Source organism: Lates calcarifer, linkage group LG12, assembly GCF_001640805.2.
Source record: "Lates calcarifer isolate ASB-BC8 linkage group LG12, TLL_Latcal_v3, whole genome shotgun sequence".
NCBI classification, from domain to species: Eukaryota; Metazoa; Chordata; class Actinopteri; family Centropomidae; genus Lates; species Lates calcarifer.
The window spans coordinates 18,966,306-18,990,016 of NC_066844.1; the positions used below are offsets into that span (position 1 = coordinate 18,966,306).

The 23,711-nt window shown below is 40.7% G+C and overlaps 4 protein-coding genes and 1 pseudogene across 5 annotated transcripts; 3 read left to right on the forward strand and 2 right to left on the reverse strand.

Moving 5' to 3' along the window:
- Positions 1 to 472: 472 nt before the first annotated feature.
- On the forward strand, positions 473 to 4,130 carry LOC108884062 (serine protease 1-like). The gene is given in 6 exon segments (XM_018677709.2): positions 473 to 533; positions 696 to 805; positions 807 to 847; positions 982 to 1,123; positions 2,272 to 2,529; positions 3,401 to 4,130. Coding segments are annotated over 6 exon segments (762 nt in total). The 3' UTR covers positions 3,551 to 4,130.
- A 146-nt stretch (positions 4,131 to 4,276) lies between these two features.
- On the forward strand, positions 4,277 to 6,877 carry cdab (cytidine deaminase b). Of its 2 annotated transcripts, none has more exons than XM_051074354.1 (4): positions 4,277 to 4,524; positions 5,390 to 5,501; positions 6,053 to 6,136; positions 6,403 to 6,636. In XM_051074354.1, exons 1-4 carry the CDS (start codon positions 4,338 to 4,340, stop codon positions 6,452 to 6,454), a joined length of 435 nt encoding a protein of 144 aa, XP_050930311.1. In that variant the 5' UTR covers positions 4,277 to 4,337; the 3' UTR covers positions 6,455 to 6,636. The 2 variants fall into 2 exon arrangements, with proteins under 2 accessions (XP_050930311.1, XP_018533226.1); XM_018677710.2 differs by having other exon boundaries at positions 4,279 to 4,524; positions 6,053 to 6,110; positions 6,403 to 6,877.
- Positions 6,770 to 15,841, reverse strand: LOC108884065 (dnaJ homolog subfamily C member 16-like; annotated as a pseudogene).
- A 958-nt stretch (positions 15,842 to 16,799) lies between these two features.
- b3galt6 (UDP-Gal:betaGal beta 1,3-galactosyltransferase polypeptide 6) lies at positions 16,800 to 20,245 on the forward strand. The gene is given in 3 exon segments (XM_018677713.2): positions 16,800 to 17,138; positions 17,621 to 18,125; positions 18,127 to 20,245. Coding segments are annotated over 2 exon segments (1,020 nt in total). The 5' UTR covers positions 16,800 to 17,138; positions 17,621 to 17,630; the 3' UTR covers positions 18,652 to 20,245.
- A 122-nt stretch (positions 20,246 to 20,367) lies between these two features.
- si:ch211-160o17.6 (protein FAM107B) lies at positions 20,368 to 22,031 on the reverse strand. The gene is made up of 3 exons (XM_018677714.2): positions 21,822 to 22,031; positions 20,997 to 21,141; positions 20,368 to 20,862 (listed from the first exon to the last, which is right to left on the reverse strand). The coding sequence occupies exons 1-3, from the start codon at positions 22,028 to 22,030 to the stop codon at positions 20,761 to 20,763; spliced, it is 456 nt and encodes a 151-aa protein (XP_018533230.2). The 5' UTR covers position 22,031; the 3' UTR covers positions 20,368 to 20,760.
- Positions 22,032 to 23,711: the final 1,680 nt, after the last annotated feature.

Genomic DNA, 23,711 nt, shown 5'->3' on the forward strand with positions numbered 1-23,711 from the left:
ACAGCAACAGCATGTAAGTGAAGAGCCTCCCCTTTACTTGTGGTTATAAACTTCAAACCACTAAATTAACATGAGCCTAGTAGTAGCAGCTGAAGTCTCTGTACACAACAAATTCCTTTAAGACTACTAGAAAAAAAGTTTTCTGGACTCTCTATACTCCTCAGAATGGCAGTAAATCTGGCCACAGTCTTCTAAGATTGTAAGTTTCAGTTACACTTAAAGTAATAGTCGTAAAGAATAACATACAGATATTTGGTGTGCGGTGAACTACAGCAGTGATCTGCATTCACTGCTTTTGTCCATAGTGGTTGATAATGCGGGATGTTCTCAAGCAAAGTGATAATATTACACTTCTCATTTCAGTTCATAAAGAGTGCAATGGAATGAATGAATGTGAATGTGGGACAAGAAAGGCTCTTTTCCAAGTTTTTCTCTCATCCACCTTTTTTTTCTTTTTCTGCTAGTTTCTAAGATGAACCTCGTTCCATCCTGTCACCTCTCACTGCTCCTTCTGCTTGTTGCAAACCTAACAGGTGAGAAACAACGGCATCTGGGAATATAATTATATACTGTATTTCAAACTGACAACAGCTGACTTCATATGTGAGCAAAAACTAAAAGTTATGAGGTACTTTTCATTGATGAATAGGATCTTTGACATAAGCCTTTGTGTCTCTGTGCACCTCGGATTTTAGGTGCGAACGGGAACAGAATCATTGGGGGCACAGAGGTAAATCCCTACTCCATCAAGTATCAAGCCTCCCTCCTGTTCATGGACTACCACTTCTGTGGAGGCACCCTCATTCCACGCACAGTGGGTGGTGTCTGCTGCCCACTGCTGGAGGCCGTAAGTCATTGCAGTTTTGCACCTGTGGCATTTAAACCTGATTGCCCCCTGGAGTTGAATCTCAAAATGAAGGATTGTCTGATTAGTGTTTGACGAGCAAATCTTGACCTTTGCCTTTTACTGTGCATTTGTAGGGGTCACCTGATCCAAGTGGTCCTGAGTGAGCACAGCATCCACAAGAAGGAGGGTTTTGAGCAGTTTTTCAATGTTTCCTTAGTCCTCAGGCACTACCAGTACCAACACTGGACATTTGACAATGATATCATGCTGCTTAAGGTAAGAGGTAGCTCAGGAATATTAAATAGCAGCTGTGTGTTGATGCAGATTTGATAAAACACAGTCAGTAACCTGCAACACAACTGTGAATCAGACATTGGTGAAAATGTAATTTGACCTATAAATATATATACCTGTAGCAATATTTACAATTGCAAATGATGTATGTTCTGTCATGTTACACATTTGCACTGCTCCTCAAGGGACGCTTCATATCATAGCTAACATGGGTGCCATTCATGAAATCTGAAACACAATGTAGGACCAATGAGCAAGCATTGTATTTTAAATGCTTACTATTTGGCACAACTAAATTACTCCTACTGCCACCTTAGTATTGCCTTTTCATAAAGTTGGGGGGCTCACAAGAGACAGATTTTAAGTTTCAGTTAGTAGTATTGCTTAAATTAAAAAAAACAAAAAAACAACAACATGTGAGCAGCAGAGTTCAGAGTTCTACAGAGTTATTTGCAGTGCAAAAGTGAATATATATATATATATATATATATATAATATATATATATATATATGATAACCCTTATGGTTTTGTCAGGGTTATTTTCACAGAGCTACAAAAGACTACAGTATACAATTACTTTCACAGCCCCAGTATGATAGTACTCACAACTAGATCTTCACGTGTAGAATTAGTAGAACATCCCTTTACCCATTATTTATTTTAATAAGTTTCCTATGACAGAGTGGAAAAGGCCTATTAGAAGTCTCGTGAATTCACTTCCAGTCAATTAGACCACCGACTCACTGCTTTTTATTGTGAACGTAGGGGATGTCTGATGGAGCTGAAGTAGCAGAGTGCTCTAGAGTCCTGTTTGAGATACTGTTATATTCAACCCCTTTATTGAATAACATGCTTCACATTCAGGTGCTTATTCACCCTTTTATGTCCCTAACCTGTTCATGTTTAATTCAATATAGTCTGTTTTATACAGTGTTTTTATACATTCTTTTAATGAGTCATCAATGAGTTAAACAGCCAGCAGAGTAGGTCAATTTGAAGAGCAACAACCTTCTTTACTCACGCTGTAGAAACTCCTTTTGTGATGTGAATAAAAAATCTACAATGCTACCTTCAGTAACAGCATATTATGTTGACTGATTGAATGCCTACTCTGTTCTCTGTGGGTCAGTTGGACCGGCCAGCTGTCATCAATGACATGGTTGCCCCGGCCACTTTGCCAGATCCGGATGCACCTCCATTGGCTGACCTTGCCCGATGCACAGTCAGTGGCTGGGGTGTGACATGGCTCAACAGCTACAGCCTGTCACCTGTACTGAGGTCTGTAGATGTGGACATCTTCTCTAATTGCTGGAACTATTACTACTTTAGGATCACAAATAACATGATCTGCGCTGGCTCGATCTATGGTGGGAAAGATTCTTGTCAGGTGAGCCACAAAGTTGTGCGAGTGTGTGTATGTGTGTGTGATCAAGAGGGAGAGATTTCTTTTTGATTAGCATAGCAACTGGTGATAAAATACTTCCAGGTACTGCAATGAAATACAAATGCAGTTAACATAATAGAACTAAACTCCACTCAGTGATGAATGATGATGCTGTAATAATGTAATACTGAAAATATGTACTGTAATGATGAGAGCTGTTGTATAATGTTCCACAATATTGTATAGGAGACACAGATTCACTATCCAAAATTCAAAACACAGGACTGAAACTTGTTATTAGACTCAAACTGATTGACAGCAAGAACAATTCATTTCAGTTAAATATTATTAAAGCTGCATTAATACATTTTGGGCCACTTGGGAGCAGTGGAACAAGCTGTAAACACAACACTGACATATTATCACTTTATGAAGTTCACAAATGTTGGCAAACAGTAGAAGCATTTTTTTTTTTTTTTTTTGGAGAGATATTTCTGATCACCTGACAAATTTAAGTCAGACATTCAATCTCCTTATAGTTATGATTTGATCCTCACCGACTCCTTAGAGGAAAAAAAAGAGTGAATAAAAGTGGAGTGGCAGGCCAGAAAACCAAAACAATGATCCAAAATATAAAAAAAAAATGCTCCCTATACCTATGAGAAACTCAACTGGGGCAATAATTCTCTCTCTTGTCACAACAAGCGACGGCCTTCAAATTACTCATAGTCCCTTGATCCACTGCGAATATGAAAATATTGATTATTGCAGCTTCAAAGATTAAGATTTTTTGTCTGTCAAGCTTTTATTTTACATTAAAAAGTGTCACACTCCCTTTACAAAAACTTTTAACTGTTCACTTTTCCATCCTCAGGGTGACTCAGGAGGACCCCTTGTCTGTAACGGTAAATTTGAGGGTATTGTATCCTGGGGCATTGGCTGTGCCTATGCTTACTACCCTGGCGTCTACACTAAGGTCAGAAACTACCTCGGATGGATCAACTGGGTCATCCAGAACCGCTAATGAGACTCTTAATGGCAAGCTCACCTAAGACTCTGCTATGAGGAAGATTTGAATGGATCCTAATGGACCCAAAGGCTAATGGATATTTTTGTTGTTGCTGTCTTTTATACAGTACTTTTATATAAAAATGAATATATTTGCTGATATGAAATTATCTGTAACAAACATCCAAGTGTGAACTCATTAAAACACACACGGATAAAAAAAAACACACTTTTTCCCCACTTAGTGAATATCGTCTGAGAAAGAAGACTCAGGTTACTGTAAAAACAAACCAAGTCTCACATATAAATGCAGCTGAATGCACTTTGTACTTTATAGTTATTCTATTGTGTTTTTAGTGTTTTCCTGAAGCGATGTCACATCCATTTCAGGGATCATTCTGGTCTTTGAATCCTCCACATCACCACTGACTTAGAGCTTAAAGAGAAACTGGACTTAACAATAAAGATACATATTTTCACAAACTGTCTCCTCTGTTTTTGGTTAACTGACACACTGTAAGACGAAATAAATGAGGAACAAAAACAATCAGGAAGGCAGGCATACAGGCATGCAACCTGCCAAACATCACGTTTACTATTATGATTGCTCAAAAATACAGATGAGTAATGGCAGGAACTCAGCCACCTACCATTTCCTCGTGACATCATTTTGACATCCTAGCGAGTGATTGGCTGTGACTGCACCCTCTCCCCCTTCCCTCTGTCCCATTCACATTTAAAGCTGAGCAACAACAGACTCATTCACTGACTCAAAAACAGCCATACAAACCCCAAGAGCAAGAATGGACAGAGTCAAATTCAACAGGGAAGTGATGCATATTAAGGACCAGGGCTCCAGGCACTTGTCCCAGGACACAGTCAAAAACCTGATCCACCAGTCTCAGGAGGCTAAGAAGCAAGCGTATTGTCCTTACAGCAAATTCAGAGTTGGAGCTGCTGTCCTGACACTTGACAACAGTGTGTTCACAGGTAAAGTACATGTGAAATGTGGCCTCTGGATTGTTGGGTCAGAGTGAATATTTGGTATGAGGTTTGACATTTAGGTTTAGGATGGAACAGGAATTAACCATCTGCATTTTACTTGATAGTCAGGCATAGTCTTACTGAATGGTTCACTAAAATGTATCTGTCAAGTTCTTTGCTGTTATCAGAACTACAGGATTATGCAACTTGTGTTTGAGTTGTGTCTACTCTTGCTGCTGTGTTGTTGTTTGAGATAAGCTAATATGCGGGAGAAGTGGCAGAATATCATTTGCCTGACCTTTCTGATTTTATTTTTCCAAAATTAAAGTACATGGAAATTGATCATTTGCTTGATAGAAGTTTCATTATGTAACTCTATGTTAATGATTACCTGACAACAGACAGTTCAAATGACTGAGCTCAATGAGACATGCTCAGAGTAAAGGTTTAATTTTAACATGTCTTCTTACAGCATACCATTTTTAAATCCTCACCAGGGTCAGTCTTTACTCATCCCAGCTGGCTGAGTAAAATCTCATTTCTCAGGACTGACAAATTTATAAAAATTTTCCCATGAACTAAGGTGACTTTTTGCCATTGCGTCACTTGCCTCAACAGCACTGTACATGCTAACAGGGATGTCAAATGTCACTGTAAGGCAAAGATACAACTGTCCTGTCCATGGTGCTGGACTGTGCAAAGCTTAGCAAATCACGTGTCCCCCAGCAGAAATGTCTGGGGGGCAAACAGCTTGTGAGTGCAAAGACCCACTGAGTAACTATTTAACTGGTACAGAAGAAGTTAACTATTAACTTGATATAACTAACTATTTCTTTCTATTAGCTGGTGACAACATCTGTGTTTCCCACAGGTTGCAATGTGGAGAACGCCTGCTACAATCTGGGTGTGTGTGCTGAGAGGAATGCCATCTCGAAGGCAGTGTCTGAGGGTTACAAAACTTTCAAGGCTATTGCAATTGCCAGGTAACCTCCCTTTCTCAGTAATACAGACTACTCTCTGGAAAATTATCTGCATTTTCTGATGCACCAGCATCTGTCTTTTCCCTTGCACCATCATTATTGCGGTGTTGTCACACCATGACTCACTTTACTGGAGTTCTGTTTCGTTTTACACGTAATCAAACCCTGCCAAACTTCCCCTCATTGCGTCTCCGAACGAAATTCTGTCTTACGTAATGTTGAACCAACTGACCAGCTGCTGAGCCAAAAACAAGACAGATGAGTAGTAAGTAAATGTGTAAATGAGTATTAAACAGCACGTCAACATCCTGTACCTAAAGCATAAGAAAATATGTAGTTGTGCATCATTAGTCATTGGAGGATGTTTGGAAGAACTAGGGAAACTACAATATGATGAGATTAATTAAGTCAACACTGTGACTCACCGTCATCAGTCCTACACATCAAACACAAGCTTCAACAGCATGAATACTTTTCATAATCAAGAGCTTGTTTGTCATAGTTGAAAATACTTTTGTTTCTCATCTACATTTTTTCTCATTTGCTCTTTGCAGTGACTTGAATGACCAGTTCATCTCCCCATGTGGTGGCTGTAGGCAGTTCATGAGAGAGGTATTATTTCTGCACATCTTGGTTGAGTAAATAAATTGCAATTTTTTTTTTTTTTTTTTTTTTTTTTAACAGAACTTTTATTTTCCAGTCCATGAGGTTGAACAGTATCAAGCTCTCCTTTTAGAATAATCTTGAGTTTTTGTTTCTAAGAGACTGGCAACACTTACACTGCCTTGTACTGGCATGGTTAACGCATAACAGCTGCAGTGTTTTTGGACACTGTGTGCGCAGTCTAGTGCCGTGTGCATGGATTGAGCTGCTAGCAATTCTTTCTTTCTTCTTTCCTTTACAGTTTGGATCAAACTGGGAAGTGTATCTGTCCAAGCCTGACGGCACATGCCTGAAGGTGGCTGTGGACGAGCTGCTGCCACTCTCCTTCGGCCCTGAAGACCTTTCCATGAAGAAAGTGTTTGATATTTCTAATGAGTACTGAGGAAAAACACACACAACTGTTGGTTCTTTAAATTGCCATGAAATGTACTGTGTTTAAACGCACATGCCGAATATACATACATGTTTAGCAGTAGTTATATTTATGGTCAATATTTGTTGTTGTATTATCTTCTGATTGTAATTTGTCATATTTAAATTTACCCTATGTACTGTAGCTTAGACAATTCACTTATTGATTTACCTACATTAACATATTGAATGCTGTGTTGTTGTAGATAAAAATATTTATTAGTTTCAAGAAGCATGGAGGAAAGTGACATCAAAACAGGTCAAACTTATCCACACATTTTAATAAATAAACTGTTTTAAAAGGAGTTTCTTTGAATAAGTTACACTACAGCTGGATATGGACTTAAATGAAGTTACAGTTTACCGCAAATATTATTTCTTGAGCAGCAAATGATTCAATTACAGAGTAAAAGGAGGAGACGGGTGAAACATTTAAATTGCCAGTGCAAATTCATTAAACACTTATTAGTGATTTTAGGTCTACTTATTCCATGCAGTAACATTTACAGTGGTTGGAGGGCGCAGACTTAAAAGAGGGCGGGAATAATATGGTAGGATTTGTCGGTTCTCCCTGATTCAGACACCTGACTTACAAAATAAGTGGAATAAGCCCCAAATAAACAGCAACTGTCAAGACAAAAAGGCAAACCTCAACATTCTGGGTACCACTTATCAAAAATGACGTTTAACATCATCAGTGTTCAAACTTGGCTGGTAGCATATTCATGTTAAATCCCTAAACAAAACAGCTGCAGGACATGGCAACCTAGTCTGTGCAGAAAAAAAACCCTATTCAATCCTCAGTCCTTCTCTAAAAACATACTGAAATGTAAACAATGTTGTGAGAGTAAGTCGATTATTGCTGTTTACCATGCTGTAAAGTTCTGTTTGTCTTTATACCTGGAATCAAAAGGGTTGCGTCAGATCTATAATAGCGCACAAAAGGTCAAGAATCAAGTTCAACTCCTACAAATTCACAAAAACAAATTATTTATCTGTAAATTCAGCGCAACAGGCTCAGTTTGCAAGCCTTTACTCTTATTAGCCTACTAACCGCAGAGAACTGACGCCATACAGCTGAATTCTCCATCACAGGGGACATAATGCCAAAGGTCAAAGTCACGACAGAGGCTAGTCAATAAAGACATGCTCAGGCTTGAAGCATGTTTTAAAGGCTCTATTGTACTTCAGCAAAAAAAATGTACTTATCCTGTGCTGAGTGACTTCACCTTATGAATGTAAAGAGACAAAGTGAAGGAGACGAAAATAACACAACACACACTGTGTGTGTGTGAAGCTTGACTGTGTGTGCTCTGACTCACTTTAGACATTTTTAAGAAGACAACAAGAGAAACCCTGTTTTTGTTCCTTCTGTCTCTGTACTGGAGACATAAAGTGGAGTCAAACAGCTCAGATTTGCCTTTGCCTCAGCATGCGATAGATGGACACAGGTGTATTTTAAAGGTTTGCTGCTGCCTGCTACTCTAAGCCATTGATTTCCAACTGCTCCACACAAAATAAGACATTCTGTAAATTGGTTGCAACCGTACCGCGCAGCAACTTAACTCTGCAAAAGAAGACTTAAATAATAATTTGAAAGCTGCAACACTCTGCAGTTTTCTTGTTAAAGAACTTAATCAGGAGGCAAGACCATAAAGTGTATCTGCTACCATTTGTACTGATCTTACTTTGACCTCAGCTGTCTGTGGAGGAGCTGTTTGCCGTTTCATCAAGAGAGGGCCACACAGGGACCTGTAATCTGGGCAGCGTGCCCTCCATTAGCCTTTCCATCCACAGTCCCAACCTGTCAAGCTTATGGTGGACTTCTATAGTGGTGGCCCTACTGGAGCCTCTCTTGGGGCCAGCCCCATCCTCCCTGGAATGGGACCGGGATCGAGAGTGTGAGCTGGATCTGGATCTGGACCGTGACTTTCTCCTGCTGTCAGAGGAAAATGAGGTCTCGGTTGAGGAGTCGTTGGGATCGTCCCCTGTGAAGACAGGTCTGAAGAGGCAAAAGTACTTCTTGTGGCCGTTGAGGGCCAGGAACATGTCCGGCGTAGTCGGAAGGCTCCTCGTCTTCATCTGAGTGGCCCTCTCTGTCTGTAGCATCAGAGGCTGAGCGCAGGAGTGAAGGCATCCAGTGGCGGTGCTTGTCCGCGTTAAGGAAAGAGAAGTGGAGGGTCTGAGTCCTGTAATGGCAGAGGGGTTTGGGATTAATAGGTGTTATTCATAGATAAACAATAAAATAAAACATTAAAATAATAAAAAGTAATAGAAACTAAAACCTCCACAATACTGAATGCTGAGACTTACCCAGAGAAAGAGAAAACCTCCTTGGCAAATTTCCTGAGCAAGGCATTCTTGGAGGCATTGGTGAGCACTAGTACAACATTGATGTGGCCAGGCCTCAGCTTGACCAGGTTGCTGGTGTACGTGATGTCTGTCAGCTCCGTCACCTCCACAAAGTCCTTCTTGGGAGGACGACTGCATTGACCAATGAGCAAGACAGACTCAGAAGACTGAATGTTAAGTTCACAGACAGGGGTAGAAAAGTGGAAATTCATGGCCTTGTATGGCGAGGGGGGAACAATCAAAGCTACCAGTGACTTTCTGAATGTACATGTGGCATGTGAACATTGTAAAAAAAAAAGAATCTATCTCATAAGTACAACAATGGCCGTAGGAGAGATTTTAAAATAATTGTGTCAGTTCCTCTTGTTAAGAATTCAGATGTTAAAAGATAGCTGAGCATGTTAATCACTGCTGTGTGCTATAATTAACATACCTGACATAACACTTGAAAAAGAGGCTGGAAAATCTCAGCTACATGTCCACAAACAATGATGTGTAAAGGTGACCGTGATTTTATTAAATGGTTGGCTAGAACTAAAATCGGAGAATAGGTAAAAGAGCAAAATTCTGGTAAAGTAGTATATGTGGAATAAAACCCTAAACCCCACGGAAAAGCATGTGGATTAACCATCAGTCAGTTGTAGATTAACAGGGACAGTTTATTTTTAAAGAGTTTCAATTTGACCTTTCACATGCTTCTTTACCTTTTAGCTCTCTTTTTCTAACTCTCTCACTACTGGACTGAATAACATATGAATTCATTACCACAATACTCTACGATCAATTATTATTATATTCAATTAATAATGAAAGCCTGTTGGACAGACATTGCATTACGAAATAAGTTTTAAAAAGCATCTTTCTGAGTCCGCGAGCAGAGCAGGTTGTTCATGTCGAAACAGGCATTTGGTTATGGATCTGCAGTGACCTTTGCTCAGAGTATTCTGTGTCTATCTTGTGTTTGCTTAATGTCACTATGTTACCTTGAGGTGCTCGCTCTACTTGATGCGTCGTCCTCAGTCTGTGGTTGCTCCTTTGGCTTTGGTTTCCGGGGTTTGTTCTCGCCTGGCTCACTGAAATCAGACCACAGAATGGAAAGTGGAATGGAAATGGAAATGGAAAATCAGTATAATAAAAGCTCAGACTCTGACACTACCCATCCAGTATTTGGCTCAACTGGAGTCAAAAGCAGGAATAATTGTGTAGAACTGAAAAAGACAACTGACACATACAAATGCTAAATAACAGCATAGCTAATCAGTAACTTATCAAGTAAATGACTTTTTTAAATTCAAATCATTTCAAGTCAAATGATCAGGCATGTGAAGTCTCAGACTGAGTCGTGCTTCTCACCTGAAGGCCTGGATGATGACGGTGCCAAAAAGAATGAAGAGAGCTGAGAAGATCAAGGACAGGATGGGCATCATCTCTCGCCTTGAGGAGGGACACATATCATTAGTGAAACATGCAGAGAAGGTGCATCACAGCTATGATGGGGCACAATAAATTCCTACCTACAGAGCCCCCATCAGGTGGGTATCACAACATCCTGATGCAGAAGCGTGACTCAGCTTCTGATACATTTCAAAAATAACAGCAAAAGTGCGACACACTGTCTGTCTTAGCACTGACTTTCCGGGGTGAGTGTTGTCTTACCAGTTTGAGTAGAGAAGGTCATCGTATATTTGAAGGATGTAATCATAGGCAGCGTTCATCCACTGAATTATAAAAATCTAATGAGGGATCAAACACAAAAGAGAAAAAACGGCAACAGTGATCAGAAAAAAAATACAATTGTCAGATTGATTTGTTCATTATCTGGTGTGTGACTTACAGGGGCCATCTCGTTGTTGAGCTCTGGCAGGGTGGCGTCCGAGGTGAGGTAGGTGGGGTCTTTCTGAAGGAGCTCCAGCTGTTCGTGAAGGTGGTACTTGTCCTCTTCGCTGCCGTTCCAGCCTCCACTCACAGAGCGGTACAGGACCTTACCAGCCTGGCTCCGCCTCTCGAGTATCACCACCTGTCAGCGGTGTCAGAGAGCACTTACACTGTAAAGTGAGGCTTCATCTGTAATCTGACACATATCAGATTCTGAGCATTTAGTATTTAACTGATACAATGTGCGTTTCAGTGCATTCCGAGGGGGGGGTGTGTGCTTACTGTGTGTTTCTGCCACTGACCTGAGCTGAGAGTGAAGCCTTGACTGTGGAGCAGCGCCTGACAGAGGGGCTGCTGGTGACGCTGGTAGACGTATGCAAAGCGCAGCACCTCTTTTCTGTTAGCTGAGGCAAAGTCCAGGAAAGCCTTGTTGCCTGGAAGAAAGGCTTGGTCCTCCCCAGTGATCAGCAGCACACAGTACCTGCGAAAGGTTCACTCACATCAGTCCACAAAGTCTTGCTTACCCACACACCCTGACAACTGCTGTAATGCTTGCCCAACTATTCCATTTGGATCTCGGCTTCTTACAGTTGTCTCTATTGTGTTAAACGTCAAATTTGACTCCTAGTTAGTTTTGGCTTTTTCTTTCCCTTCTACAGTAATTCAACAGGAGTAGACAATAAAGGGAGAGGCAAGGAAGACGCCTCCTTTGATTACTAGTCAAGGGGTCAACAAGGGGTCAAAATACGAGAATACAGGTTGTAACTCTGCTTATAAAAAGTCTTACTTCCTTCCTGCGGTGGAACTGCTTGACGGGACACAGCTCATCAAAAAGCTGCTGGTTTACGAGTCGTGGCACCTGCAGGAACTTGTTGTTGGAGACAAACTCATCCATGATCTGTCGCTTCATCCCTCTGGCCTGAGAGAGAGATTAAGTTCAAGGGGTGTGAGAGGCACAAAGTAAGAAAAAATGTGAGTGGAGTGTTTTATTTTTGACAGAAATATCAAAGCTCAGATTCAAGCTTCACCCTGTAGGAAGCTGTTCGGATATTGCAGAGGGGAACGAATTAGTGCTGTTAAACTAAGAGAGTGGGGTGTACCTGGATGATGTCGACGGGCTTCTCTGTGTCCTCCTTAAACAGAAGCATGGTGGGGGCGTATGTGTTTATGTTGAACTGCCGCAGGAGCCGAGTGCAGTGAGTGTCGCCCTGGTCCACGTAGCCGAAGCGCACATAGTCTCTGAAGGCGAACGCTGTTAACTGGAGAGTGGAGTGGGAAGATTAGAGCACCTCAAATAAACACATTAAAATGAAAGAGAGATCAGCGTGCAGGAGGAGGAGAGTTCAAAGCAAACTGAAATCTGCTTTTATATAAACTCATATCTGTAGACACTCTCTAACTTTCTATTCTCTCTCCCTGTCTCAATCCAACTCACTTATTGACATTAAGTTATGATAACTATAAAAGGGTTTAACAATGGAGGAGCTACAAAATCATTTGTGAAAAGAAAAATTAGCTCAAGCAGAAACAGCTGCTCAGACAGATGCCTCTGTAGTTGCTGTTGGGGTCTAATTTATCTGCTCTCTTGTGTGTTAGAGCAAACAACTCCTCAGCACCAGATCTCAGAATATTAGCCAGCTTGAAGAAGCAGAATGAACTGTCCACAATAATATTTAGTCTAATTAACATCCCACAACTAATTGTGTGTCAGTGTGTGTGTGTGCGTGTGTGTGCACACGTTTAAATACATAGCTTACTTTGTAGAGCAGGGGAACAATGGGGACTTGGTCAAACAAGAGAACACTGGGCTTATTTTCCACGTGCCAGTTATCCAGAAAAGCCAGGTAGTTATTATCTGTGATCTAGAGAAACAAAGGAAATTAGTTCAAAAACTTAGAACTTGAATCATGCCTATATATTTGATTACAATTAGTTAAGAGACAACGTTTCCTATTTCGTTTATGTAAAAAAAAAAAAAAATCATATGCTCGGCAGGTAATTACAGATTGGGTTTATAAAGTCTACAAAAAGCAGCAGTAGTGGTATATTTGCGTCAGTGGTAGTTACCCTTTCCACCAGTTTGTGGGGCAGCAGGTCTTCAATGAACTGTCGCAGGTGTTCTCGCACCACAGCCTGATGGAAGAAGGTCACCCTGCCGTTCACCAGCCCGATGATGGAGGGAGCGCGGTGAGCTCCCAGCTGGTTGGCAAGGCGACGCTCATAACCCAGGTCCACGATGCCAATGCCCACACCTGGGGTGAAAGAAAAAAAAAAAAAAAAAACAGACTGCTATTGTTCCTGATACAATAACGAAAAACACAAGCTCTCTGGTAGTGATGGAAAAATACCACCTAAAAGAAATCTGTACAGCACAGCAACAGAGAAAACAAAGCTTCCTCCTTCCTGTCAAGCACCAAACATCAGACAAAGTTACCGACTAGCTGGTGACCATAGTGAAACATTTAGCAACTTCAGACCCAAATATATTTCTCATATGCATGTGCTGCACATTTACATGCTGCTTTAAAGCAGAACCTATAATTTAACAAACATATTGTTCAATAGCTTTTTGTCAAAAACATTATGTCAAATAAAGATGGCCTTATATACAGACTAAACTTTAGGCTACATCCAGTTAAAATCCATCGAGCATCCGTCGACCCATACGGAATGGAAATTCTACTGTTTATAAGTGGTGCCTTGAGCACAGTTAAGAGCAATGGGTTACACTAACATGCAGGATATACTGTATTTCCAGGGCAGGCTGTATAACGTATAACGCTTTCAGACTTCATCTAAAGGGTACTGAGAACACTGTACTTTTAATTGGCAGAATTAACACAACAACTTTAAACTCATCTCCAGTGCAAGACAGCCATTACTCTGGGCTGAATTTCTCCCTTGGCTTTACACTCTGTACCAGGGAGCTGAGAAGAACAAATAAACCCTAATGAATAATTAAAGAAATGGCCAGCTCTCTGCACAGGATCTTAACACACAAATTACATTTGTCCTAATGGCCTGCAACTGAGTGAACATCAGTCTTGTGTTATGATGCTTTTAGGAAAACCAGCCTCGATCCTGAGGGGGCGTTGGGGGCAGACTGATGGTCCAGTGACGGCAGACTTACCCAGCGGCTCCAGCTCCTGCACCGTCTCTTTCCACACAGGCTCAATATGGATGCATGCAAAGCACCACTCATAGGTCACTTTGATTAGGTAAGGCCTCTTGTGGCTGTCTGGAAGGACATCGCTGTTAAACTGTGCGTGGTGAAGCAGGTACTTGCTGTCTGCAAAGTCCCTGGACCTGGAGGAGGGTCGAAAGCAAGACAGTGAGTCTTTTTTTAGCTTCAGCCTTCAGGGTGCTGTCAGGGACATGACCTGAGAGAAAACTGTCTATAACTTCAATTTGTTCACTCATTCTTAATTTGGCGCACATGCTGAGAGGAGGCAGAACAACTAATCAAAAACAAAACAACTAATCAAATTCCACTAACTGGGAACTTTAGCTTGTTAATCAAAGAAAAAAGTGCTCTGATTTGATCCTGCATTATTGATCAATCTTTTTTTCCATCAAACAATGAATATAATTTTTAAAAATGACAAATTTCCATCTAAGGTTAGCAATCTCCAATGTGATGGCTTTAAATTCCTTATTTTGTTTGACCAACAGGAAAAAAATAAATTAATTAAAAAACATATTTTTTCAATCAGTTTCATATGGAGAATTGGAGAATCACATCTGAGAAGCTAAGCCACTACTCTGACCACAAGTGCTTACTAGAATATCAATATTTATTAGCACATTTATGGGAACATGGACAAAGACAAAAGAACAGACATGTTCCCTTATGAAACAGGATTTGATCCCAAGCATGCTGGTACTTTTGAAAACAGCTGTGACAGTATAACATCAAGTTAACTATCAGCTGCACCTCATGTACACCTCTACCAGTGGTGTCTTTACAAATCTGAATCTGAATAAAAATATTTCTGACTCCTATCAGAATGAATAAGGCAATACTGAAAATAGAATACCTGGGAAAATGGAAAAAGGACTCATCAAAGTAGAAACTGTTGTGGAAGCTGCGGAAACCGTGATGTTGTGACTGGCCAAAGGGCTGGTTATCATCCATCTGCCCATAGCGGTCAAAGTTGGACCTCCGCTCTTCATTGGACAAAATCTGTGTGCAAGAGAGAAGGGAAGGCAGAAGTGAGAGGAGGGCATTATAAAACAGAGAGAGACCCTGATACAGAAAGTGAAACATACTGTCAGAGGTGTCAGCTGGAGCATGTATCAAATATTGTACATGACATGATGTAATCCATTTTTACCCACCTCATATGACTTAGAAATCTTGATGAACATGTCCTCAGCTTTTGGGTCCTTATTCTTGTCTGGATGCCTACAAAAAAGCACATGACACCATATATCACTGCTAGGTTCATACTGGGTTAGCAGAGGGTTTACTGTTTATCATTTTTAATTAGATCACAATATGATGGGTTAAGTGATAACAAGCATCAATTCAGGTGCCAGATGCACACAGCCCTACTAAACTGAACAGGGCTGATCTGCTACAGCCAAGATGTGATGGTGGTGTCAGTCACTCACCATTCCCTGGCAAGGCTCTTGTACGCCTTTTTGATTTCTGCTTGACTGGCACTCCTGCTGACACCCAGGATTTTATAAGGGTCATAGTCAGAAGATGTTTTCACCAACTGCACAGTCAAATTTAGCAGAAAGATGGCGAGTATGACTGGACATGTCCCAGGGTATCGGCTGGTTCTCCTGACCGTCATCGCTTGCCGCTGTCCTCGTCCAACGTTAACGTCAGTTAACTGCTGCCCGGTAACGTAATGCTTCAGAGCTATTCTGAAACGGACAAATACATCAAGTTATGCATTTACATGACCAAGCCTGTTGAAATCCTGAACGTTGTTTAGATATAGACGACATACTAGTTTTTACTACGATGAGGCCATTTTTTCCTTGCTTGTCATTGCCGCATTGAAACATTAAGCATCCGGTTATAAATTTCAAAATAAAATATCACTACACCCAAGACGAATCTTAAACTACACGGTGAAAATTATGTAAAATAATTAATTTGATCAAAAATAAAATTGCCATGACATCTCGACATGTGTAAAAGAACATACACATTGCTCAAAGACACACAATCTGGAACTACGGAGTGTTGCATGCATATGTGAAGTGCCTAATATTTGTGTCAGCAATTGTGAGCATGATTGTCTTTGGCAGTTTTTGACTGCAGATACAGAGTGAGAGTTGATAACTGCAATCATATTGGAAGCAAATTAATGGCGACATCTGTAATATTTTTAGTAGTTAATTTGATCTGTTCATTAATAAATATAACTTGAGGCATTAGATAATATCTTTAATCTATCCATGGCTTCGGGTTTTGGGTGCCTGTGTAGATAATGAAGCTGCCCTATAGCCTGTTGTAGGGTTCAGTCGAGGCCCAACAAATATGTGCCACGTGTATGAAACAACATATCAAGGTGATTATCCCCATCAAGTCTATTTTAATCCATTAGACTCCGATGGATTAAAATAGACTTGTCAGAGAATTCCAAATGGGTATGTCTATGCTTTTATTTTGACGCAAACATACATACCATCCGGTCTTGATCTCTCCAAACTTCTTCTTGATATCTGCAGACACTGGAAACTGACTAATGCGCGTGCGCCAGTGAGCAGCTGTTCTCGAACTGCCCCTCATTGATTTTATTGTCCTTTTTCAAATGACTTTCTAAACACACATGTAAAATTTAACAAGTTTTTTAACTGGTGTTATTTTTATAAACATGTAATTATGGTGCAAACATGTCTAAAGCTAAACTTGGAGTTAGGCCATTTCCTCGTGTCTAGGTTGTACGATTTTTTTTATTACTAATAAAATCCATACAAAGAAAACAAAATGTTTGTCCACGTGAATGTTTACTGTGTGTTATTTTATCCTCCTCTTCCAGGGGCTTCACTTCCGGTTCCTCTTCGTCACAGCCACACAGAACCAATTTGGTTAACTCTACGAGACAGGGAATAAGTACAGCGATACCTGGCTCTGCTCACTCAGCCTACCACTTAACCTGCTCACTGTAGCCTTCCTGGTCGACCCCACAAAAGTTAGTGGTTTTATCACCGGTTTGGATCAATATGAGCAGCCTGCGTGTGTTTACAATCAGTAGGAGTGAGCTCGCAAATTGCGCAGAGGGTCTTATCTTGGTAGCTAACGTTAGCCCCACAAAGCTGCTTTCTGTGGCCCGCTCTGGCTGTATCACCCACGGGACAGGCACTTGTCACTTGGCTAAGGTAACCAACTAAATTCTATTTATTTTAACACTACGTACAACATTGTTGTGACGCGTCTATGCAGTGTACGGTGTCATGGGTGTGCTGCTGAGGCGACGTTAGTTTGCTAACTTAAACGGTGGCTACCGTCATCCAAAACAAAATCTGTGATTCACATGCGCATTAGTGCTATAATTAAAAATACAAGATTTAAAGGTGCTACTGCCGATTGAATGTCATGTGATACTACAGACTTAGTCAATGCTGATGCTTAAAAGTTATTGTTTTCATCTGTAATGCCTGTAAACACAGCAGTAAAACAAGCTTAGCAATATTCTATTTATCATAAGATGAGAAACACAAAATGCTAATTTGACTTCTTTAAGTTAAACTCATGTCGTAGCCACCTGATGCAAGTTTTCTGATAATGCTTGCAGAAATGTATGAGTACAGAGTTGAATTTATGTGTCAATTTATGTGTCTTTTGTGTTTTTTTGTCCCAGAGTCAGCAGCATGAATCTTATACGTCTAGTGTGCCGCCACAAGACAGCCCTGGTCATCGGCACTGTTTGCAGCTTTGCTGTAGTTCTTGTCTTCTTGGCCAAATGTACCTCAGAAACCCTGAAACAGGGTCACCAGGATCCTCCAGGCTTAGCTCCCCATGCCAGTGCTTTGCAGTCCCGTCCAGAGCAGCACAACCCCCCCTCCACATCCAAAGAGAAGTCAGCATTCCTTGTGGTCCTCATCACAACTGGACCTAAGTACACAGAACGGAGGAGTATCATCCGCAGCACCTGGCTCGCCAAGCGGGACTCTGATGTTCTGGCCATGTTTGTGGTTGGAACTCAGGGGCTTTCCAGCGAGGACCTACAGAACCTTAACACAGAGCAAGGGCGGCACAAAGACCTGCTCTTACTGCCTGACTTACGAGATTCTTACGAGAACTTAACACTCAAGCTGCTCCACATGTACTCCTGGCTGGACCAGAATGTGGAGTTCAAGTTTGTTACTCAAAGCAGATGATGACACATTTGCTCGCTTGGACCTCCTTAAAGAGGAGCTGAAGGGGAAAGAGCCCAACCGGTTGTACTGGGGCTTCTTCTCAGGGAGAGGACGAGTGAAAACAGCTGGCAAATGGCGGGAAAGCTCTTGGGAGCTCTGTGACTACTACCTGCCTTATGCACTGGGTGGGGGCTACATCCTCTCAGCCGACCTGGTGCATTATGTACATCTGAATGCAGGTTACTTCAAGACGTGGCAGAGTGAGGATGTGTCACTGGGTGCCTGGCTGGCACCAGTGGATGTTCGGCGGACGCATGATCCACGCTTTGACACAGAGTATAAATCACGTGGTTGCAACAACAAATATTTGGTCACACATAAGCAGAGCTTGGAGGACATGTTGGAAAAACATCAAACTCTCCAGCGTGATGGCAGGCTCTGCAAAGAGGAAGTCAAACTGCGATTGTCCTATGTGTATGACTGGGGTGTGCCACCCTCACAGTGCTGCCAAAGGAAGGATGGCATTCCTTAATTGTTTTTTACACAGTTGAAGTTGGCTTTTGATTTGTGTCATTTGAGTATTAAAAATTGGGGAATAATGTTTTTCAATCAATTTGCCATTGTTACATGATTTAAAGTTGTGTAGCAGGTACTAGACACCTTAGTAAAAACCTGAATGCTGTCAGAAACCCCATCTCAAATCTGTAAAACCTTTTACTCTGTTTACTGACAAATAAAGGGCAGTTTTACAGATTTTTTTCCATTCAGACCAGAGGATCTAGAAGGAATTTAGCCCAAATTATAGCAGAGTGGTCTTTGAGCTAGACATTGAATTGCCCTTGTTTTCTTAAAGGTTTTATAAATCTTAAATGGTCTTTGGTATCTCCATCTTAATTTAGTCCAGGTTAGACCACATTTAATGTGGGTCAAGAAGTAATCAAATCACTCCTTTTTATCTGTTTTCACAAAAAGAATGGGGTTTCAAACAGTGCCATAGCTTTTATTTTGAAGTCAAGTACAAAATATATAACTTAAAATGGTGTACCAGTACCAATGGACAATTGGCTAGGAAATATTTCCCCTTAACTCTCGAATTGGAAGCCAGCTTTCACCATTTGTCCTTTTTGACCTGTAAAACTCCTTGGCCTTGTTATTTGGGCCCAGTATAATGTCAGTGCTCTCCTTACCACCAGTTTACCACGTCGGTGGCCTCCTGCTCTCCTCTGTCTGTGCTTCTTCTGCTGTACCTCTTGCTAAATATTGTCAAACACCATGAGATGTTTAAAGTGTAGTAGATGGCACAGGGAAACACAGACGAGAGATTCTCACCCTGCCATTATGTCTACATTTTTTTGTGAAAGCAATTTTTTTGTATTTTATTTATTACTAATTTATTCTGCAGCAAATACAACACACTGGTGGTGAGTTATAAGAAACACGGTGAATGTGGTTGCTGCTTGTGAGTAGAATTTGTATTTATAAACATGTTTTGGGGAACAAAATCACGTAAATCACAGAATGAATGGACAAGAAATGTTCACTTTCAAATGTAAAACTTTTGTTTACAGTCAACGGTACACAAGGTTTAAGGTTGCTACACAGAATGCGCAAGAGAAAATGAGTGAATGTGTTTTATTCAGCAGGCCTTCTTATTCAACAGTCACTCTTTAAAGTTTGGTCCGTGCATTTACTTTGCAGAGATATCAAGTTATTTGTGAATGTTTGCAGCATGCCTCAGATTCAGACTGAGAAACTTGATATAGACTACCAGCTGGCACTTGGTCACTTTTTAAACAAAAATCCATAATCATTATTCAATGATTGCTTTTTTTTTTTTCGGATGTTAGGCTCTCTGAACCTAACTCGCCCTGTGATGTCAGCAGCTGAGTCCCAAAACGCGTGAAAGGGTACAACACACTGAAGTGCAAACGGTTGAGGAATCCTGCAAAAAGAGCTACATCCAAGTTCATTCCTATGACTGCTGTTACCTTTATGTGAATAATGACAAGACTATTTTGTCACTGTCGTCGCGAGCCAATTCTGATTCAGTCCAGCTTAAGTTTCAGTGTTTGTTTTTACATACATGGTCAGCCTCCCTGGATGTTTTATTAAAATTTTTAAATGTATTCCTGTCGCTTGTATTCTCATTTGATGTTTCTGAAGGAAACTCTATCCACTGAGCTGTATTTGCATAGTCAATTACAACCCTGATAAAAATGCCCTTTTTAAAAATACTGCAAAATACAGTAACTTTCTATGGCAAGAAAATTTAGGAATATTTCTAGTATAAGAACAGCTGTTTTTTTGTGCACGTTTGTGTCTTTCCACAGCTCATAATGTAAATGTCAGATATTATGATACTTGAAGCCTTTTACACTATGGTACTTTACAAAAGAAGTCCACTCCTATCTGAGCTACCATGATCCATCAGGTTTGCTTTGTGGTATTGGAAATGACACAAAATAAGACTGATATATTCAGACTTTTCCAAGCTGAAACACAAATCTCTTGTACTGCATATTCTACATTTTCTGGCATTGATTTGGCAGCATGTTATCAGTATCTGTCAGTTGTCAACTCAAGATGATCCTCCTGAAGGCTAACAATAGCATAGGAACCTGTGCTCCTGTAGCTCGGGCTGTCATGATGAAGAAGTTTGGACGGGCTTCAAGGTTCCTCTCACACGGACAAACTCTGGTATGTCCTGCAGGCTCTCGTTCCTTTTCTTCTCCTCTAGCTCACACTGCAACACAGGAAACATCTGTCGGTCTATCTGTAGTTTAGACATCTTAATCTGTAGACATGCTCACAGACTTACTCAAAGAGTGACTGGATAATTACAAATACTGTTTCCTGCTCCTCAGCTAACAAACTTACGACTTGTATTCTCTCCCGCCATGTGCGTAGCTTCGCCTCTAAGTCGGAGGGAGAATGGAGGGCCACCTCCCTCTGCTTGTGCTGCTCTCTTACTTTGTGCTCCAGCACACGTTGCAGCTCTGGCTTTACTCTCGGCAGGAGACCTCTGAGGACACATGAACAACAATACTAATGAAAGGGTGGATCTCTATACAAAGATAAGCAACCAAAATATACCTTTAAACGTCTTCTCTGGACGTCAATTTATCTATCAGCACAGATTACAGATTAAAAAGTGTATTTGTGGTTCGTTTTGCTTCCTCAGAGCAAGAGAGTGAGAGCACTTGCCCCCTGTTGAGAGATTAGCTGTGATCTCTGGGGAGGTGTTGTACCTTTGACTTGATCAGTGTTAAACACCACCTAAGCATGGTGCTTATCCCTGGGCCACAGCCCTGGTCACCTGAACTGAGGAAGAGTAAGAGGATTCTCTGACTGAGGCAGGAGACAAATAAAAAAAATGCAGATCTGGGGAACTATTGCTGCCTTCTGATAGCAGTTCCAACTTGCCCTACACACCAGTCCCAGAGGATGTCACATTGAAAAACCAGAAAGCTTGGAAAGCTCAGATAACTAAAATTGGGCCACTAAGAGCTGACACAGGCATGCAGAAACAACAGTCCACCTGAAAACAAAAACACTGGAAAACAAGCTCCTCTGCAGAGTCTTGATATTATTAGATGCTCCTTGACTGACATAACATTTACGTATACATGGATCAGCATACAGCTGCTGCCTGTGTGACCTGATCATACGCAGCAGTGGGTACAGAGCTCTGTGTTTTCTCACCGTCTGTGGCAGAGGAGCAGTTCTTGGTGAAGGTTTCTGTGTTGGTGGGAGGCCAGGACGGGATTTGGCAGCTTCCTGACGAGGTCACCATCCTCCTGTTGTTGACTCCCAGTCACCTGGCGAGGTTGGACCATCCAGCAGTGATGTCTCTCTGACACACATAAGCAAAGGCCAGTACACACAGTCACATACTGTATTGCTGCCAGCATATTATCCAGTACACACAGCAAGGGTAGAACTTGCGCTGGCAGCAAACTGTTCAGAAAGTAGCTTTTAAAGTGATGGACTATGACTTCTAACCAAATGTGAATACCATGTTTGTTAAGATTGACTAAAGCAATATAAACTTGATTATTATTTGATTGTATCTTACCTCTTCTATTCCGAAGTCCCATTTTTTGTGACGCCTGAATGAACAAAAGGCAAGTAAGTCTTCGGAAAATTGAAATGATGTAAAGATATCTTACGTGCTTTTAGAGCTTAAACACACAATTCCACATGGACCATTCTGTCTACCCACCAACAATCAAGTTGGTCTTGAATATTTATAAACTCACATCACTCACATATTTTGCAGCTGAAATGATCTGTAAATTACATTAAAAGATACATCTACCGATAAATCTTCTCAAAAACCGGATCGTTCATTGTTGTATTTCCCTGGATCCTGGGATTTGTAAAATAAATTAACCATGTGAGATTTTCTTCAATCCCACAGATAAAATCCCACTTACTTTGCTTCCTGTTTTTGAAAATAAAAATTGAGCGTGGTTTTTGAAAATGTAAATGTAAATGTCTCATTCGTCTGTCCTTTGGCCCAGTGATAAACTGCTGCAGTTAAAAGGTCTGAGTTGAAAACATTTTTAAGATTGTTGTAACTTTGTGTAAGATTTCCAGTTTACTAGCAGGAAGTAAGGCATTTTTAAAAGAGGCCCAATGTTGATCTGAACCCAGAACAAACACTATCCATTGCCCAAACAGAGACCTGGGAAATTCAAACCTGGAACATGTTTTTGCCTCTATATTTATGATTAAACAAATATTAATTTTAGTCATTCACACATAAAAGTTATAAAATCAATCTTACCTGAGTGCAGTGGTAGAGACGCATTGTTGGAAAGTACAGGAGAAGAAGAAGCTGACTGCTGTTGTCAGGATGCAAGTTACAGTGAGGCTGACCTGAACAGGTGTGCCCCACTGTCCAGTCATCAAATCTTATTAACTGTCTTATCAGCCTTTGTTCCACCCTTGTTCCCTTCAGAAGAGAAACCTCTGTTGTCTCAGAGGCACGAACAACATATGGAGGGATTAGGATAATGTAACGTCGGGATTAAGATAATGCATTGTGGGAAAAAATAACAAAACAAGTACAGCTTTGTATAACCACTTTGTGAATCCAGTTGTTACCAGGGGCACGGAGGGGAGATAAGTATGGTCCAGATTCACATCAAATTCACTGAATTTCACTGTGCACATTCTATGAATCATGTATATGTTTTCTCCAGTGTAGTTCAGTTGTCTTCAGGGATAAGATAACATTTCAGTGCAGCAATATCAAACAACTGAACACTATATGAAGACACTGAGCTGACAATTTCAACCCTACAGCAACAAATTAAATTGAAGTGAAGGAATTAAGTATGAACAAAGTGCAAATGACAGTGGTTAGAAGATACTCCAAATATTAACAGTGAATTTGACTGTGATGCGGAGCAGTAATGAAAATATTAATCTAGGAGTAATCAGTACATATGTGATATACGGTATAACAGACATGTAATGTAAGAAATATAAATGTAGTTAAAAATGAGCAGAATGTGTCAGTTTAAGCATTACACAACTAAGTGTGACAAAGGTTAACCAGGTGTTTGTTATAGTCTTTTTGTGCTT

What these genes read in the sequence shown, in the direction of transcription:
- si:ch211-160o17.6 (XM_018677714.2), bottom strand. Translation starts at nt 22,030, where the DNA reads ATGCTGGCAGCAATACAGTATGTGACTGTGTGTACTGGCCTTTGCTTA. An exon ending in CTGCTCCTCTGCCACAGACG is followed by an intron (nt 21,142 to 21,821) that starts GTGAGAAAACAC and finishes ATGTGTCCTCAG; the next exon opens with AGGTCTCCTGCCGAGAGTAA. An exon ending in GGCGGGAGAGAATACAAGTC is followed by an intron (nt 20,863 to 20,996) that starts GTAAGTTTGTTA and finishes CCTGTGTTGCAG; the next exon opens with TGTGAGCTAGAGGAGAAGAA.
- cdab (XM_018677710.2), top strand. Translation starts at nt 4,338, where the DNA reads ATGGACAGAGTCAAATTCAACAGGGAAGTGATGCATATTAAGGACCAG. An exon ending in TGACAACAGTGTGTTCACAG is followed by an intron (nt 4,525 to 5,389) that starts GTAAAGTACATG and finishes TGTTTCCCACAG; the next exon opens with GTTGCAATGTGGAGAACGCC. An exon ending in AAGGCTATTGCAATTGCCAG is followed by an intron (nt 5,502 to 6,052) that starts GTAACCTCCCTT and finishes TGCTCTTTGCAG; the next exon opens with TGACTTGAATGACCAGTTCA.